The following is a 19,641-nucleotide window of genomic DNA, read 5'->3' as shown; positions in this document are numbered from 1 at the left end:
AATAAAATTACCATACAGGTAGAAAACTTCTGTAGCAGTAATTACGAGGGTTTTTTCTGCTCTTCAGAACCTGCATACAGAATCTGATTTTACTTTCATTACTGCAGTCATGTAGATGTAAAGATTGTCAACAGCCTTTATTAGATCTGAAGTCCAACACCATTAAGAACTTTGGCTTATTGGACTTCTGTAGCTTGGGAAAGCAAATAAAGTGTCAGTACCATTCCTTGTACCTTTGATTTGAGTCTGTTTGCATTTGAGATAGCAAACTAGACAGCCTGTGTTTTGTTCCCTTTTATTACATAAATAGCAGAAAGGGATTATAAAACCCCTCCACTTTTTGTATTTTCTCAACACAAAACCAGTGTGTGGGGTTACAATACTGGCATTACAAATATTTTTACAGAACATCTGTCATAATAGTGTGAAGGGAGTATTTTATTTTCTCTAAATAACAGAATTAGGATATATACTAAATTTCTAGAATGTAGTGTAGTTAGGCATGTTTGTTTCTTCTGGTCTGCACTATAAGACATTTTCTCAGGTCCGCAACTTTGAGAAGAAAATAATGTAGAAAGAAACTCAACAAAAAGATTGTCAGCAGCGCTTCTTTAATTTAGGCCACTTAACTGCCTGGAGCAATGTACTAGTCTAACCAGCACCAAAAAAAATGGCAGTAAACCATAGAGAAAACAATGATGTTCTGAAACAAGCACAAGGCTTTCTTGCTTTAGTACTGCATCATGTGAACAGTAGGAGTCAATAAGGGAAGTCTAATTTTCGGTATTATTGTGGTGAAAGCACCAGTATGATTCACTTATATTAAGGGTTTTTTGGAAGTTCTCAAACAGGAGACAATTTAAGACCCCACTATCTCACACCCACTTATCTCAGTATTCCTTACTTTCTCATGAAGTCATATGAACCTGCAATAGACTTTACAGTGTGAGCAGTGGTGCTCTGAGAGAGCTGCCAAGTTATGTCTTCCTAGTGCTGGTTGTATTCTACAGAGCTCTGAGTGGAGAAAATTAAATTTGTTCAGTAATAAACCTGTGGCACAAACCATGACAGTAGGAAAGCACAGATAAATTTGCTTCAAATTCATTTGGTATCTCCATGTATTTTATAAGTTAAAATTTTATCAGTGTATATTTAGGTAATACATACTTGTCCATATTCTACTGAGTAGGTGTGTTATTTAAAATAAATCTTTGAAATCCACTTCAACTATGCCCTGAAGCTGATTTAGCCCTGTTCATTACTAAAATTTATTTGGAAGAGGGTGACAAATTGGAGATAGTGTATGTCATATCTCCATTAAACCATTGTTACTGTATCGTATAAAAACAAGATCGTGAGAGTATTCAGAATTTCATATACTCAAAGTTGTGATGTAATACCCATTTATGTGTTGACATATTTCACTGAGATATGACATATTCTGTAAAAGCTTCATTATTATTATTGCTGGATGAATCACAGGAGGAATGTGCGAGAAGTTCCTAATTTAAAGTATTGAGACTTCTGAAGCAGGAGGGAAGAGACATTCCAGACTACATAATGACTAGAAAAGAGACCATAAATAGCATTCTTCTTACTTCTTCCTACGCAAAATAAGAGTGCTCTAAAACATTTTAAGAGTCAGGAAATACATGTGAAAGAAAGGATTCTCATGCCTAATATAACACTTTGCTTTTTCTGCCATAGGAAATACATGACATAAAGTAATTTTATAAATAATAGGAAGCTTAGTAAGAGTCAGGAAAAAATTGTATGTATGACAATGTTATCTACATCTGCAATAGCCCAGATAAGATACATAAAGGCTAACACTACAACTGATATAAATCTGGAAGGCTGGAATCATAAAGCATTTTTTATCCACTATCTTCTCTTCCTTTCTGCCCTGCCACTTCCAGCTTAAGAAGCTCCTGTTGCAAAGGTCTAATCTGTTTTTTTTGAAGACTGTGAAACTGGTGGAGATACTCAGCTACACAGGCTACTGGACTGGGGTTTCTTTATTGTCTTTGGAAGTAGTAGTAAATCAAATTAGCCCCTTTACGGCCAGTCATGCCTTTTAAAAATGCAAGAGTAAGAAATCTAAACAGAAGTAATTGATAACTCTTCTTAAACAGTGCTGGAAACACACATCATATTGTTGTGTCATATGTTAGTATCAAGTCTCTTTGACTTTTAGGATGTGCTGCTAGGTGGCCAGCCAATTTCAAATAAGAGAAGCTGTATATTTTTCCTTTTCCTTCTAATAAATACACATTTTGTAATATAAAAAGAATTTAAGAAATTCAAGATATAATTATTTGGCTGAAATGGGGCTGTATAAATGAGGTTATTTATTGTTATTTGGTAAATAGGAAAAATAAATTTGAATTTTATATTATATAAAAGGAAAATGCTTGTGATGATAGATGTCCTCTGTGTGAATGTCAGTCATACTAGAAACAAGCTTTAACTGAGAAATTTAGAGTACTGTGTGGTTTTTTTTCGGTAGCGTACTTTGAAATTCCAAACATACTGGAAGAAAAGGCATGCAGTATACAGATGACACCTTAATGCACAAAGGGCAAAGATTTACGTCAACATTCTCAAAGACTCTCATAATAAATATTTGTATCTAGTGGAATAATGTTTACTTTTTCTCTCTTAGGGCCATTTTATGTGCCAGATCTAGTTACTTTGCTGCTATGCTGAGTGGAAGTTGGGCTGAAAGCTCCCAAGAGCACATCACTCTTCAAGGGTAAGTGTTGTCTTTGCAAGTCGTAGGGGAGCAAGGTAGGCTATTTAAAATAACTGCAAATATATAACAACTGTGCTGTGTATAAAGCACTGAAGATTAATCTGCCTTGACACTTTTCTTCAGCCTGATAGATTTCCTGTGTACTGTTTTGACTTAAATATAAAACAGCATGTGTAGTGTATTTGTTAATGTTGTCAGATGGTTCAGGGAAAAAATCTTTTTCATCAGCAGAAGAGTACTAATCCTTTTTTCTAGAGTATATTTTAGTATTCACTGTCTATTTTACAATTCTCTTCTTTCACTTCATGTTGTACATGTCATAAAAAGTATTATGAATGTCTGAACAGTGTAATTTATTTTCATGCTTATTTGTACAGTGTGTATCTAGAATGTAAAGACAACTAATTAGAGTTCTTAAATAGTATTTAATAATGCTGTTTCAGCATCACACTAAAAAAAAATTGACTAGTGTGCTTGTTCACAATGGCTTTCTGTGTGAGAGCTGGAAATAATGGAGCTGTCGGTACAGGATGAATACTTAAGACTTCATAGATAAACTGGGGTCTGCCAGGTTAATTCTTCTCAGTATCAGAAAAGTCAATTGAAATATATTAAATTTTCTTTAAATGCAAACTAATACTGATACTTGTACATGTTAGCTTTTTTCTCCAGGCATGATGTTGGCTGAAGCGTTCTTCAGAAAGAACTGTGTACCTTACAGTGCTGCAAAATTGTTTTGTGCTAATACAAAATTGCTTGGCCAACTTTCTCATATTTTCATAATTTTAGTTTTCTGTCAGTGTAATAACACTGCTGCAAAGCAGGAAGGTTATCTGTTGATCTGGTTATAACTTCCTAATCCTTATAAAACAATAAACTTTTCATTGATTCCTTAGCTTTTATGCTATGCATGGTATGTTTTAGAGGCTGGTTGTCAACAGTTACTCCAGTATTTACACTTCTGTCCCTGTAATTGATTTCTACATGGCTAAGAAATTTTCACCCTTGTTTTTCAGTAGAGGCTTTCTCCTGAGAAGTACTTAATCTTTATATGAGTATATTCTCATGCCAATATCACATAATTTCTCTTATTAAGAATCATATCCATAATTTTACTTTTTCTAGTTCAGTTTTCTTCTTGGTACAGACTTCCATGCTGTCTTTTTTAAACACTTATAAATCAAGTACATGTGACTTACTCTGAAATAATGAAAATTCTGCAGAAGATAACAGCTGTCAAGGCTGTGGGGAAACTCCTACTTGCTGATTTCATGGCTCTTGTGTACTAATATACAGAGAGACAACTGTGCTGGTTTTGCTTCTTAGCACATTGCAACGTTGGGGATTTTTCCTTTTGTTTTTAGTCATCAATGCCTGTTGCTTAAACATGTCTAACATTTTAAAGGATCTTAGCTCAATCTGCATGACTGTATTCCATTCATACTAATGTACACAGCACTTGTGCGTTCTGAAGATTGCACATCAAGATGTACGTACATAAGTAAGATATAATGTATTGTTCAGGAGATGTGTCTTTTAAAATAGAGGATTAAAATAGATGTTCTGTGCCTTTCTGCATTATGGTGCTGGGACGATACAAGGATGCAAACACTACTCTGTGTGTGCAGTTCTATATTTCTTAATCTGAATCTAGGCATAAAGACATTTTCTAAATATTTTGAGATGCAACATTCCTCCTTAGCATTGCAATAAAACTATTAAATGTATTTTTATTGTGGGAAAAGCTTAAATACATCACAAAATCAAGAATTAAAAATAATTTTATAAAACAATTTTTAAATACATAGTTGCGTAAAAATTATTACTAGTAAAGAGCTTGGAGATGATAAAAAAATGCTTTATGCATATTACCAGTGTAAACAACATAGATACTAATATTACGTTGCTTATGACTTCTTTTCAGAGATTTAAAGTATTACAAAGTTTCAGCAAGACTATTGAGTAGCATAATTCACCCGATATATAGTCCATTTAGATACTTCTACATTGCAGTAGTCTTGGAAATAGCTTTAACTTTATCAGATCATTTACCTTCCATTTACAGAACAGCTGAATGATGTATCAGCCTTTTGACCAGCTTACTTTGGCTAAGAAATGTGTGTTTTATTCTGGACATGTCTTTATTTATATTTTCTCTTTTTTTTTTTGCAGCATAAGCCAGGTAGAAATGAGTATCATCTTGCATTTTATATATGGAGGTATTCTGGACTTCCCAGACAAAGTTGATGTTGGGTATATGCCAAATTCTATTATGTTTTAATTGTAGTTTGTGCTTGTTCTGTATTTTCTCAGTTAAAAGTCAAAAGGAAAATTTTTCGTGTAGTATATATAAGACAAAGATGTCAAATATCATGATCATCACACCTAAACATACTTTAGGAAATTCCAAAATTAAAGCTGTTGAAGAAATCTTGTTTATTTGACAGCTACTGGAAAAGATGTGGCAGCCATCTTTGGAATACTACACAAGGAGAGTGAAACCAAAATAATTCCCGATTTGCCTGTACCTTCCTTTTAGTTTTCAGAATAACATACACAATGTCTGATAACATGTAACAGTTAATATTTGGAATTTATGTTTAAAGAATCATTTTGACACAAAGGCTAAGTAGTTAGTCCTAGATCCATAAAAAATGATATATAGTAACCAATGTAAATATTGGCATTTGCTTCTGGGATAGCGTTTAATCAGAGTTTTATACATAATCCTGTATTACTGAAGTAAGCTCTGAAGAGTGTGAATTTTTCCCTGAAACCATTTATATTAGCTGTTGAAGTCTGCCACTAAACATTAAAATACTATGATTTCTTAATGTTAGAAATTGTTGTTCAAAGCTTATCTATCTAAAATAAAAATACAGAATTGTTTACAATATGCCCCAATGTCAAGATTTAGGTAACTAATCAATACAGAAAATAAAACAATGTTATTTATTATTCTATAAAATAATTAGTAGTTTGCTCACTGTGCTTTTGCATATTTGGAAGGGACATAATTCTCAGATATGATTTCATCAGTAACATTTTAGGTAATCGTTGGAAAAAAACTTAAAAATGGCAAGAAGTCTACTGGCACAAATATCTTTTTCATTTGCTACTCTTAAAATAGAGAAACTGAGTCTTTTTAAACAGTTTCTCAGCCCGTGGCTGAGGCTTACTCTTACATAGTCTGAACTCGGTGGTTGGGAGATTATTATTAGGTCAATACATGTTTCTGTCCAAAGATAGTTCTTTGGCAATTTTCACACTTGATTATCAATCTCTACAGTAAATTCTGACTGAACAAAGACGTGAAATTAGCATGCAAATTTTCTTGTAAGCAAAATGCATATATCAAAATGATTTTTTATTCCTCTTGCTACTGCTTTCTCTTTAGTCGCATATTAGGCATTGCCGATATGTACGGGCTAGATGGGCTGAAAGAAGTAGCTATCTACGTTTTGAAAAGAGATTACTGCAATTTTTTCCAAAAGGTATGTCTGTACTCATGCTACCTTGTGAGCTGTGAAGCCTAAGAAGAATTTTGATTCTATTACTTACACATCATATTTGCAAGATAATTAACTGTGTGATCAAGATGTTACCTTAAGTCAATGGGCCCTATTCTTATGTGTAAATCTTCTCAATGCACTAGGATTGATGATGGGAGTAAGGCCTGTGGTATCATCCACCTATTTATAGAAACTTGTAAACTACAACTGATGAAAAGCAGTATGCCACATGATTAATTCAATATATTAAATTACATGGAGTATAATTTAATATGTTCCATTGTATATATAATTGTTCTTAATAGGAATACAGAAATACCATATATTGGCATATCATATTTCATGGGCATATATTTAGAAAATATTTCTGTTCAAATAAAATTAGTTTAAAAACAAACAGCTGCTTAGAGTTGAGAATTTTCATGCATTAGGCTCACTAGCTGAACATGACCTTATTGACACATGTGGAAGCAGTTGACTTCCCTATTCTGCATAAAGGCAAACAAACTTAAATACCGTAGTAGCTAACAGTACTTCTGTTTGAACTGAATATTTGTACTTCTGTACAGTTTCTGTAAGTAAGAATGTACAATAATTGTGATAATTTGCTAACAACTCCAGCCTGTTCCTGGGAAACAGCAACCTGTACTAGAATGCATGGCTATTGCTCATTCATTGGGAGTGGAAAAGCTATATGCTGCTTGCATGAAGTAAGTAAAATAAAATAAATTATCATTTATGGTTTTCATTTCTTTGCTTTCTGTTGAAATTATTTTATTTTGCAGGATTGAGTTTATTTTGGCATAAAAAATACTCATTTTAAACATTTTTTTTCTTTGCAATACTTTAGAGGTTTCACTTTTGCTAACAAGTGAAGATAGAACAGATTTCATCTTCCTTACCTAAGAAAGGCTCTCTTTTCAACAGATGGGTAGGAAAACATTTCGCAAAATGTTTGTCAGAGAGAAGCTTTGCCAATTTACCTACTGAACTTCAGAACAACTGTCTTCTTATGTTGATTAACTCTTTGGTAAGTAGTGTATAGTGTGGTTTATATAAAAACAGAGCAATGTAAATTTTTCCTTATTTAGCTCTACAATGTAATTTAAGAAATAACAAATATAGTATTTTAAATCTGTAGTACAGTTCTACTATGTAAAAGTTCCCATTAAAATAACAATTTAAAACCAGATTTTGATGTGCAGATGTCGTTGCTATGCTTTATGGCACACAGTCTAGTGACAATCACATCTAAGTCCAGTAATAATGCAAAATAAGTTTATGAAACACAGCCATGACATCATAGCACAGCATTATGTATTGGGTAGTGAAGAACAGGGAATTGCTGTATCGATTTTGATGTTAGGTGGTGGCATATGTCATTGGTGATTGCCTTTTCCTTTTTGACTATATTCTAATTCGTAAAAAATGCGCTACTTTATCAGTCTTCAGGTGATAACTGGATATCAGTGATCACAAGCCATTTGTTTACAGACAAGCTGACTTTTCAAAAATAAAGTAACAGTATAGTATACATATCTTCTGCTTCCCCAGTAACACTATGGAATTGGTTCCCTCAAAGCTCAGCATTCATTTTTTGTGGCACATACTTACATTCTTCCAATTTAGATCTACCTAAACTTAAGTACTTTCTAACTGTGTTTTTGTGTTAAACTACACTCAGAGTTGCCTTAAGGTAACTGAATTGAACTAGACCTGTTAACAGGAATTTGATCCATTAATTAGCCTGTAAATGCACTGAATTGTAACAGAGATATAAGGAATATGCACAGGAACTAAAGGTAAACCTGCATAGCTGCTGCTAAGCAGGACTGTACATGTATGGCTGTAATGTAGACTGGCATACACAAAATTTACTATAACTAGCTCAGGTAACATTCACAGGATGATTTTGGTTCTGGCACACACCAGACTAAGCATGTAACATCTTGTATATCTCATGCTGAAGTCCTTGTCCCCATGTCTCTGTTACTTGTTATCCAAGCTAAGCAGCTCAGATACAGCTACCCATACTGCCAAACATACCCCTAGTTCAAGAGAAGCACTCTGAAATGGTTCTGGCCAAGAATTGTCCCTCACTGAAAGGGCTGTGAAGGCTTCTTGGGGCTGGTTATTCTCAGCACTTCTTTGATGGAGTACTTATCCCATCCAGTGCTGAGGCCAGCAGGTCAGCTGTGCGTGGGAGTTGCTACTGCATATTCAGGTGAAAGTTTGAAAAACAAGGTTTCAGAGCTATGTGGCTATACCTATACCAAGAGAAGTTTCAGAGTATCCACAGTTATGAAACCTGAACAGTCCTTCTGCCACAATGCATAATTTCTAACAGAATAAAGATAGTAGCTATAGCTCTTAACATACTAGGTATTCTGCTATTACATTAGATCAGTATACTCAGCTGTTCCTAGAATATATACATAGCTTTGTATGTCATATGTTGTATAAATATTTGAGAAGTTTTAAGTAATGTTTTCAGGATTATAGATCAGTTCATTTTGATCTACAGATGTTCATAGTTAACACCACCCCCTATCTCCAAACTTAGCTGAGGTGAGTACTGTAGCCAAGAGTATATGTAGACACAGCTCTAGGCTATGCAGGCTCCCTTGTGCAACATTATCAGGCCAGTTTAAAGGTGAACCTAAGCCACTTCAGGCCTGCCTTCCCCTCTGTGTCTATGACATATGAAGATGCTGTGCTTAGAGTTTGTGTTGAAATACATGAGCTACCTTTAAGCTACCAGCATTTGCAGAACCATAGTGGCACTGTGGGTACTTGGTACTGGTCCAGCTATGTACCCAGCTTCTCTGGTAGATTTTTGCAGTCTGGACTAAAGTGTGTTTTGGTTCCCATTTTATGGATTTCAAATTTGTGTTGGTGTGTCTTTGCAAAATTCACCAGTATTTTATGGACTGGAGGCTGGAAAGATTTTAGAATTGCAAAATGAAAAAATAAAGCATAAGCCTCTTCTGCCCACAGAACAGTTCTGGTGAGTGATCATTTAACCCTGAACTCTTAAGACTCCTAGTCCAAAAACTTGTGGAATTCCCAGTGGGGTTTTTCACCATCTGCAAAAATGCTGAAGGCTGCCTGAGGAAGAAAGAAAAGGTCCAACAGTAATTTTGCAGGGGCTACTGTATGTTTTACGATCCTCTTTGCTGCTATTATAGCCAGTTACACCCAGTTAAACAGTATGATTCTACCGATCCTTTCATTTACCAGTCTTGGAAATATAAAACCTAGTTAATGTGGGGCAGCCCTTCAGAGGAAGAAAAGGTGTAAAGAAAAGGAAATTGCTGATTGGTAAATCTCTTGGAAGCCACAATGATGAACACAGAAACATTAAAATGGGAGTGCAGTTTAAAACACTGTTCAGGTATTCATCCCTGGTGTCTCAACTACATGCAAGAAAATTATTGGGTTTTTTAGATAAGTGGATTCTATTTTAGAATGGTTAGGAAAAAAATACAAAAGAGAAGTAAAATTCAGGTAGAGCCACTCCTACAGAGTGCAGATGTAATTAGAAGTCAATGAAGGCATTTTGTATTTCACTGGAAGTATCTAATGGAAGTCAAGGCTTATTGCCTTGTGAGCAAGGGCTGAATTCTGGACAATTCAAAAAGCTTGTAATTGAGTCCAGTGGAAGCAAGTTCAAACCATAAACATATACTTTATCCTTAATTTACCTTATATGCATAGAGGCAAACTGGGTTTGCCCACAGATGAGTGAAATAAAAAAAATGTAGTTGAACAATGGCTGGCCAGATTTTATGTTTTATCTATAATATTCATGTTGAAAACCCTTCCTGCTTTCTTCTTTGCATGGAACAAACATTATTATAACTTGAATTTACAGTAGGGGTTTTTGTGTCAAATATTTATCTGAATTGTTGTTTTCTCCATTGTTACTGATCTTACTGCATAATTTATCAGTGACCTGCTAGGTCATGTTGAGTAGAGCTTTCAATCCATTCTAATATGGATAACAATAAATTGCAGGTTCTCTTTAAGTGATATGTTAGCCAGTAGAAGTTGCCCTCAGGTACCATGGTGACGCAATCCACAAAAGAACCAAAGGCACAGAACAGGGAAATAAATATTAGCAAATCTATTTGCTTGTTTTAAATGTAACTATAAGCAGAATACATTTCTTGAGAAATGTTAGGCAACAAAGAGTAAGTTCAGTTAAAACTCCATCTGGGAAGACAAGTATTTGATGTCTGACTCCTTTAAATAAAGCAAAAGGTTTCATAACTATGAAAATGCTTGGAAATTTATGTATCCCAAGTGCTAGGCCATCCACACTCGCCTAAAGCTTTCGCTTACCCATTTTATTTGAGAATTTATTACATCTTTCAGTACCTAAGAGGTTTTTCTCTATTCAGTTTCTCCAGTTAACATTTGCCTTATTTTGTTCAGGACTGCAGTGTGTAATGATACACAGTTGAAAAAATGCTACAGAAAAATTTATTGCCTAACTTCAGCAGGCAAAACAGAAGCAGTAGGTTTTTTCTTTCTGCTTTAGTTTCAAAGGTAGATATAATGTTCAAAATTATGAAAATCCAATTTTACTTAAAGAAGAGAAATAAGTAAATGATTGGATCCTTACATAAGTGCTCAGTAACCAAACAGAAGGTATTTTACAAGCAACAATTCTTTAGGTGATTACTTGGCAACAGGCTAATTTCTGGCTTTATTTTAAGAACCACAAGAATGCTGCCTTCATTTTGATGGAGAGTGACCGGCTGATCAATAGTCTTCCCCAAGTGAAATGGACAGAGACAGCTGTGGCCTTGGCATCTAGGCTACAAGAAGAATGTGTAACATTTATTGTGGCAAACTTCCTACACATAGTACAAAGTGAAGGCTTCTCTATTTTATTGCAGGTAAAAGTGCTCTCCAGATATTGTATGCTTCCAGATGAATTGAATTATATCACAGTTTGGATAGTTCAGGCTAATCAAAATAGTTTCAACTTTTGCTTTAAAGTGCAATTCTAGGGAAAATAATTAAAAAAACAACATTAGGCAGTGCTAAGGTGCTTCTGGTGGTGGTATGGGGGTTTTTTTTCAGTGTTGTTTTAAAGTGCATTAATATTCTGATACACAGGGTTGATATTGCGGTCAGGTTATGTGCCTCAGTTAAGCAAAAGTTCCAGTTAATTTACTGGGACAGCTTCTGTGTTGGAAAGAGATAAATAAATATATACATCAACTTTGAAAAAGCTTTCGGACCCCTAGAACAAACAGCATCTACTTACAAGAATGATTATGAGTATTAGCAGTATACTGAAACTTACACTGATTTTTGTTGCAAGTGGCAAGAATGTGCCAGTGCTGCACATGCTGGGAGAACATACTTAGTCATCTAGCTGGTTCATTTCTCCCATGAAAGATTTTTTTTTAATATGTATAGAGGATTAAAAAAAATAATAGGGAGATGTTAAAACGTTTTGTCTTTGAATCTGGAGTTAAATGTGGCTGCAAATTCATCACAGTGTGCTTGTTCCTATGGGTTAGCGAGAGGCCTCAGGATGATTTGCTAGAGACCTGGAGAGGGGTGGGGTTACGGAATGGATACAAAGGAAGATGCTCAGTTTTGGAATACCTCCTGCACAGCGTGTTAGCAGATCCTCTCTGCTTAATAATGCTTTTGCATATGAAGTACATTCTTTTGTTTTAAACAGCTGCCTTTTGTTGTTTTCTCAGGCACAAGCAATGAGCAGCAAACCTGACCTTCTAGAACTAATTTTTAATGCAATTGAAAAAAGTATTAATAATGAAAATAGCTGCTTTCTTCTTGTAGCTGTGGATACATTGTTGGACTCCACAAATGTGAAGGAGATGGTAGGTTTTTCAATGTGCAGTGTTTACAGGAAAAACTGTTCTGGTATTGTTTCATGTAATGGTTCAAATCAGATGATACAGTTTGAGCTCATGTGGCTCAGTTCAGCAACGGGGGTCACACAGCAAAGCATCTGCATAAATCCAAGGTCCTGTTGGAAGTGCAGAAAATGTTGGCATTTGTTTACTGGATATTAACACATTTTTCCTTTATAAAGAGAAACCCTATCTATGGCAATAGAAAAGTTATTGTATATTACTGGTAAGTCCCACAGGCACCACCGCTCTGCTGATCTTTACTATTGCTTTAAATTTGTGATGAGAAAAACTTACCAAAATGTTGCATTACCTTAAACTTACAGGAGAGGAGAGCTTGTTCTCTTTCTATGTATCTTTGCCCCTCTTTTTGTAAAAGTCACAGCTACATTTGCTTTTATTTAAGACTGTCCTCTGAAGCAAGGGCTGCCTCTGGATCTAGCTTTTTGGATCGGGGGAAGGCATCAGTCTCCATGTGTGTAACATGCTATGTATATCAGCACAATCTGAATAATTATATTTAAGCTGTTATTGACTGTAATGCTGGGTATAATTCATAAATAGTATGACAAAGAATAAAAAATAAATGCAAAATGAATTACTGCAATCTGGTGCTATTGTAGATCTCCTTGGTAAAGCAATGAAAATTTAATCAGATATATTATTTTTCCCTAGAGTATTTGACCTTGTTGTGACACAACTGACAGTAAAGAGCTATTATGGGGTTCATTTAAAAAAAAAAGGGGGGGGGGAGGGGGGAATCAATGTGGTGTTTTCTAGTGCTGTAGTATGCCTTGGCTTAAAAGTATTGTAAAAATTACTGTGGTGGGCAATAATCCTTAAAAAACACCATCTCTATCTACCAGACCATTATAAAATATAAGTGATGACATCATTGATCTAGCTTAGGGAGTAAGTAGATTCTGAAAGGAATAATGACTGGTTGCTATGACAATATGCCCCTCACCAGCTGCTGATTTGTTACTTGAACACAGGGTTTTACGTGCAAGATCCAGGCTCTGCGTGATAAGCTCTGGGTCTTCCTGGTTCAGTCTTTTTATGCTGTTCGTCACACAGAAGGCTGGAAGCTGATGAGGCCAGACCATCAACAAAAAATACAAGCAGGTATGTCTGGCGTCAAATGGCATTAGAATTTTTTAGCAATCTGTTTAGTAGATAAAACATAAGTCGTATTGTGGATCCAGATAGAAACTAAAGCAAAATTTGTGATGCTGTAGGTTTTTGAAGTGGTGTTTTAGAATAGAAGCATGATAGCATGCATAGCTAGTTTCAAACATGGAAATCTGTAAGTCATTTTCTGTGTAAAACCTCCCCTGCTTTTCTTTTTAGGCATGGATAGAATAGGGACCAAAACCATGTAGATTGATTCTGTTCTTGTTTACAGCTACTCTAAATCATTGAAAATACTGCAGTAGGATTAAAAACCTTATCTGTCTCATTTTTAAGGAGATAAGCACTGTGGATGAATTAAATTTGCACAAAGCAGATTATCCGTTCTACAAATTCGTTTTCTGTCCTTTGTTGTTTTCTCCATAATGTATGAATATTGCTTGTCTTTTGCATATTGCTTCTCTCATGCACTGTGAGTAAATGCAGATAGCTTGACTTCACAGTTGACTGGGATTGTGATATTGTGTATGCTACTGCAGAGAGCCCCTAAGGAGCTGCATAGTGATCTCTCAAAATTTTAACAGGCAGCACTTCCAACAAAAAGAGAGGTTTTGTTCTGAATGTTTCTTTGTTTTGAAATACACAAGTATTCTGAGGCTGTGGAACTGACGATGGAGTTCAGGTTATGGTTGAATATTAGGTTTGACAGTACAGTGTTATAAAAGAAAAGAATGAGTTGAAGACTTCTCTAAAATCAAATCACTTTTCAATCAAAGAAGGAATAAACATTTTGGTGTCCTTTCTGTTAAAGACATTAATAGCTAAATACAATAGTTACAAAATTGTTTACATCTACAAGCAGATGAAAATTTTATTCTAAATTACATGCTGAGAGAAAGATGCAGTGACAGTCTTTAAGCATGATTTAGGGATGTAATCAGCATCTCACTGCTACTGTATAAAATAGGTTTCTGATTTCTTTCTGGATTATAAAATCCTTCAGAAGCTGAGCAGCTGGCTTTAGAAACAAGGGTGGGGTTTTTTGTTTTGGGGTGGTTTATTTTTAGGAGGATCGTGTCCTTATTGTAAATAATGTTTAGGCTGCTTCGCACTAAGTGCTTTCAATACAAAAAAATATTTAAGACTAAGGTGTGCCTTCGTTGTCCAAACTCCATCTTGCCAGAAACTGTTTTGTTTTCTTTTAGATTAAATTATAATCAGAGCTATCATATAATTTATATATAAATAGACAGGCTGAAATGTTTGTATAGGTTATCTGTTTTTAATTGCAGGCAAAGCAATCACACAACACTGGTAGACAAATGTTAATCTTCCAGTGAAATATATCTAGGATAACTTAAATCAACTATCATCTTAAAGATTTCTGGTGGTGCTTTATCTTCTAGAGATTTAACCTATATAGAATTAGAATGCTATAATAGAGGAAAAATGCCAAAAGAAGACAGATGATATTATGGGTTTTTTCATTCACAACATGTCTTGTGTTTTCTTAGGCACAAGTTTATATGGATTTTGTCTTAATATATTGGTATGTATTAATGTGCAGAGTCATTGCTAGAAAAAGGATTAGATCCCTGGGGTGCCATTTTCAGTATACCTTTTGTGTGATTTTTACAGACCTATATAAAATTATTTTTTGTATTTTCAATAAGAATCCAGCAGAATTTTTGTTTGTGTTATACATACAAAAAAAGTGTCTGTGTAAAAATACTATGTCAGAACATAAGGCACTAAATGCTTAAAAAATTTTAATACATTTTTTGTAAAACCTTTTTTCAGCTGAAATATTAATACAAACAAAAACGAAACCTTATTGATTCTGGGCCTGTACAGTGTCTATAAATATCCTTTTTGTATTCTACAAGCGCAATTGATTTAAAGGCTTTATTGAAAAAAGCTTCCCTCCCAGAGTAGACAAGCAAAAAAAAAAAAAAAAAGGCATTCACATGCCTGACAATTCCACATGACAATCACAGGGATAACTCTCATGACATTACACTGCATGCTATCTAACGAGGCGCTATGATCTTACTGTGTACATTTAGATATTTTGGCTTTACCACTTCTGAAAACTAACATAATTTAATTAATTTCTTATTTAAATAGTATAAGTAAATATGCTATAAATTACAGTACATCACTTAAAAGTCATTAGTACTCTAAATTTGAAGGTCTTTTTTTTTTTTTTTTTCTTTAAATAGTGTACACTTTCAAAGGTCTCAGTGCACTGCAAGCTTGAAGTGAGCTAAGCCTGGATAAACAGAAGTGTGTCTTACTGTGGAAATAGGGAAACAGAAGAGTTAAACAACTTGCTTATGGCCATGTGACCTCATCACAGACACCACATTTTTTGTTCTGAACATAAAACCATGCATTTCCACTTAACATTTGCCATGTCACCAAAATTAGCCTTCCTAGAATAATTACAGGACACAAATAACTGCTTTCTGATTTCAGACTATGTTAATTGAGTAGGCTGGATTGTTTTCTGTCTGCCGCCTTTCCTGCTAAATAGTAAATAAACTGCTTGTTCCTTTTACAGCTGCATTTGACAAAGGTGATGACCGAAGGCTTGGCAAAAAACCTGTATTCAGCAGTTCTCAGGTAAACTTTTAGATCCAAACATTAAAAATACTCAGAAGCACGCAAACAAAACTATTTTCATCATGTGTTTTAAATTAAATATTAATTTGCTGTTGTGAACTGTTATGTCCATTACTGGAAACTTATTAGGACTCAGCCCATGCTCTGCTACATTTTCAAACAGATAAGCTCAAATAAAAGACAGGAATTTGTTTTCAGTATCTCACATTCCCTTGTTGCTACATAATGAAACTGATGTTTCCCAGAGTAAATGGTTTGCCACTGAGCTAATGAATCTCTGCTATTATCACAAGCCACTATGGCAATGGGTCTGTTACACCCACTGCCCTGAATAAAATATTTTTTAGTGCCCTCAACACTTTGAGATTCACACTCAAAACTACATTACGACTTAGTAGAAAACCAGTATGGGTTTCATGTGATTTGACAATCTTGGACATATTGTAATGACACTTGGTATCACAATGCTTCCCTTTCATGCACTTAATTCTTACGTTTCAGTATATATCTTTACTTGAGAGAAAGAATAAATATTGCCACGTATCTGTGGATACACTGTTGGTAATTGTTAAAAAGATCATACATATTATAAATTAATTGTGGGAGTTATGTTTGTAATAATTCATAGTCTTTATTCCTCATTGGAAAATACGCACATATAACTCAGTTATCTTACTTCAGCAGACACTAATAATATAAATAAATATTAGAGTAATTTGTCCAAAGTAAAAGTGAAACTCTACTTAGATATTTCTATTTTCTCTATATAGAGCAGTATTTCACAGGAGGTTCACTAGGCATTCTGTATCTTTGAAAGCCAGCAATCTGAGCTAAAATATAATCTTTAAAAAATTATTTATATAATGAATCTTGCTGCTTTAGATTCATGTGGTACTAAAAAAGTAATTGTGTTTCAGAAATGAAAGATTATGGATAGTTTGGTGTTATATGTCTCTTTTTTTTTTTCCCTTTATGCTTTTTTTTCTAGCTAAACAAATCTCTTACTGAATCTGCCAATATAAGGAATACTTCCTGGACAGAACACAGCAAGAAAGATAGCTGGGGAGATTCTTCCACTAATCAGGATAAAATGAAATCTGATGGATTAGGAGCATCTGGACATACATCCAGCACCAATAGAAACACTGTTAATAAGGCTTCAAAGCATGAGGATGCAAAGGGAAAAGATGGCAAAAAAATAGTTTCCAAGATTACTAAGGATTCAAAACCTGGGGAAAAGGCTGCTTCACCAAAGGCTAGAGCTGTTATAAAGACAAAAATAGAAAATAATGGAAATGTGAAGGCTGAAAGCATGCTTACCAAGCAAGATATAGAAAAGACATCATCTGCAAGTGGACAAAAAAATTCAGGAAGTGGCAAAGGACTAAAGAACCATGAAGGAAAAATTGCAGGTGCCAGACCTAAAGTGCTGACAGTAACCTCAAGCACACAGATCAAAACAAAACCACTGAAAAAAACCACAGGGAAGGAATCTCCGTCCTTAGTGACTGTGGCAGCAACTTCCAGCAAGTCAGCAAACTCAAACATAGATATCCAGACTACCAGTGAACAGTCAGAGGGACCTAAAGAGGATAAACTGGTAGAGGAAGGGAAAAAACAAACTGGTAATTATTTATTATTTTTTTTTCCCTTAAAAGTCCCCTTCTGATTTGTCCCAGGCTGGTCACACACTAACAACCAGCCAGGGAAGCTTTAAAAAAATCTACTATAGATTGATAAGTCACCTTCTTCCCCTGTACATGAATATTAACTTGAGATAAGAATATTAATCTTTTTCCTCTATTAACTGACTTTATGATCAACTGATAGCAATATAAAATGGTAAAAGTTTTGCAAGTTTAGTATCTATGCTGTTTTCAATAGCTGATCTTTACATATTAGAATTTTTTTCAGTACTTACATGTTTTCCCCTATAATTAACTTCGAATTTACTTTACAATAGTGAAAACAAAGTCATCTGTGAAGACATCAAATGGAGTCACCACCAAAAAAAAAAAGACTGAGCCTGAGGCCAATGTCACAACAAGCGGGTATGTTAGAAATCAGCATGCTGTTTTACATATACATACATATGTGTGTGTGTGCATGCACATGTGTGTGTATGTGAAAAAAGTGAACTGTTAAGCATACTGTTAAGTCAATGTGTTCTTTATAATCTGGGAATGGTTGTCTATCGCACGTTATTAGCAAAACAATTTGAGTTAGCTATTGGAAACATAGCTGTAAGATAAAATTGGTTTGCTTTTGTGTTGGGTTGTTTCATGCTAATGATTTTAAAATTGTTATAGGTCATTCAGAATTCTGCATACTGGAACAGCTAATGACTACACAAGGTGTTGTAAACTTACCGTTTCTGGGATAGCTTAGACTGAACCGGACAGGAAGACAGCTGAAGCATTGTGAAATGGGTCATTTTTTTATGTGTGTGGGTATATATATATATAAAAAAAAAATATACACATACAGGTTTTATTTTCAAAAAGTATACCTTTTAGGTTGCATTTTCTATGTTTATATATGCATGCATATTAAAAGATATATTGCTTGTGTAATTAAACATTGCTAGATCTTAAGCTTGGAAGTAATGGATATAATTTCTTTGCAGTCTGACAAAAAAATCAACTGGAAAAGGGTGTAATGAACAAAATGTACAAGCTGTTCTAAAGAAAAAAGGGAATGTGAGTAGCAATTCTGCAGCACAGCAAAAGGCTCAAAACACACCTACCAATTCTCCCAAGAACCAAGGTAAAGTTTCATAAGGCAATGAAACAGTTTGCCATTATTATGCAAAGCTTTGTCTTTTTTTTAGTTTAGCACAAGCATTTGGCAAAATCTTATGAACAATTCTGTTTATTTTCCATGTTTCCCCTTTGGTGATAATCCTAAACTGTAAAATGCAAATGAATTTGTGTCATCTTCAAAATATTTAAAAGATGGTCTTCATTGCCAATTGGCATTTTCTTCTGCTTGTCTAATCTGCTTTGCAGTCTTTTATTTACTGATCCTGTGCACTTCTGCATTTGGAACCATGACTGAGTTCAACAGAAATTCTGTAGGTCAAACACTTATAATATGCATCAAAGATCTTGACTACAGACTCCTTCATGAACTGTTATTCCATGCTTCCCTGTTTTGGTGATCCCCCCCCTCTAGCAGCAGCACTCCAGATACTGGCCCACCCCACAAACAAAATACTTGATATCAACAGCTATTTGTATCAAGTGTGGGAAATGACATTGTAGACCACAGGGGGGAAACCCTGCTTTATAAATATACAAGGTGTTAAGGATGGAACTCTTTTAAATCCCATTTGGACTTAGCACTTACTGGGGGGAGAGTGTAGAATATTTAAGTTACATTATCTTAAATGCATTATTATACAGAAAACACAGGTCCTGTCAATTTGTGGTCATTAAAGATCTTGCAATATTTTCTGACTGAGCAGGGACATTAATTCTGGTACTCTAATCACATTATAACTAATGTAATTATTTTCTGCCTACTTTCATTTCCTCCACAATATAAATTGAATATAGTACTCATCACTTCCTTTGCTAAGTTGCTGTGCAGTGTTTCTACTGTTCAGTGTTTCTATGCACTATGAGACAGCTGCTGCTTTCTACTGCAGTGATGACTGCTTCAGTTACAGGTTGAATTCCTTTATATATATAGTCTATGAAATGCTCTAGTTTTAAAGGTG

At 34.7% G+C, this 19,641-nt stretch overlaps 1 protein-coding gene across 1 annotated transcript in view; it reads left to right on the top strand.

The window, feature by feature from the left end:
• The window catches only part of BTBD8 (BTB domain containing 8), a 38,074-nt gene that overhangs the window by 13,433 nt on the left and 5,000 nt on the right, over positions 1–19,641 (top strand). The window contains exons 5-16 of the mRNA XM_055815358.1: positions 2,666–2,755; positions 4,928–5,008; positions 6,153–6,249; positions 6,889–6,977; positions 7,195–7,297; positions 10,989–11,171; positions 11,994–12,131; positions 13,160–13,289; positions 15,859–15,920; positions 16,909–17,545; positions 17,884–17,971; positions 18,547–18,686. Of these exons, the coding sequence (XP_055671333.1) occupies positions 2,666–2,755; positions 4,928–5,008; positions 6,153–6,249; positions 6,889–6,977; positions 7,195–7,297; positions 10,989–11,171; positions 11,994–12,131; positions 13,160–13,289; positions 15,859–15,920; positions 16,909–17,545; positions 17,884–17,971; positions 18,547–18,686 (1,838 nt within the window). The remainder of the gene's footprint in view (positions 1–2,665; positions 2,756–4,927; positions 5,009–6,152; positions 6,250–6,888; positions 6,978–7,194; positions 7,298–10,988; positions 11,172–11,993; positions 12,132–13,159; positions 13,290–15,858; positions 15,921–16,908; positions 17,546–17,883; positions 17,972–18,546; positions 18,687–19,641) is intronic.

This window comes from Falco peregrinus, chromosome 10 (genome assembly GCF_023634155.1).
Source record: "Falco peregrinus isolate bFalPer1 chromosome 10, bFalPer1.pri, whole genome shotgun sequence".
In the NCBI taxonomy this organism is placed as follows: domain Eukaryota; kingdom Metazoa; phylum Chordata; class Aves; order Falconiformes; family Falconidae; genus Falco; species Falco peregrinus.
Note: the sequence above shows the minus strand (reverse complement) of the source record. Positions and strands in the feature narration are given on the sequence as shown.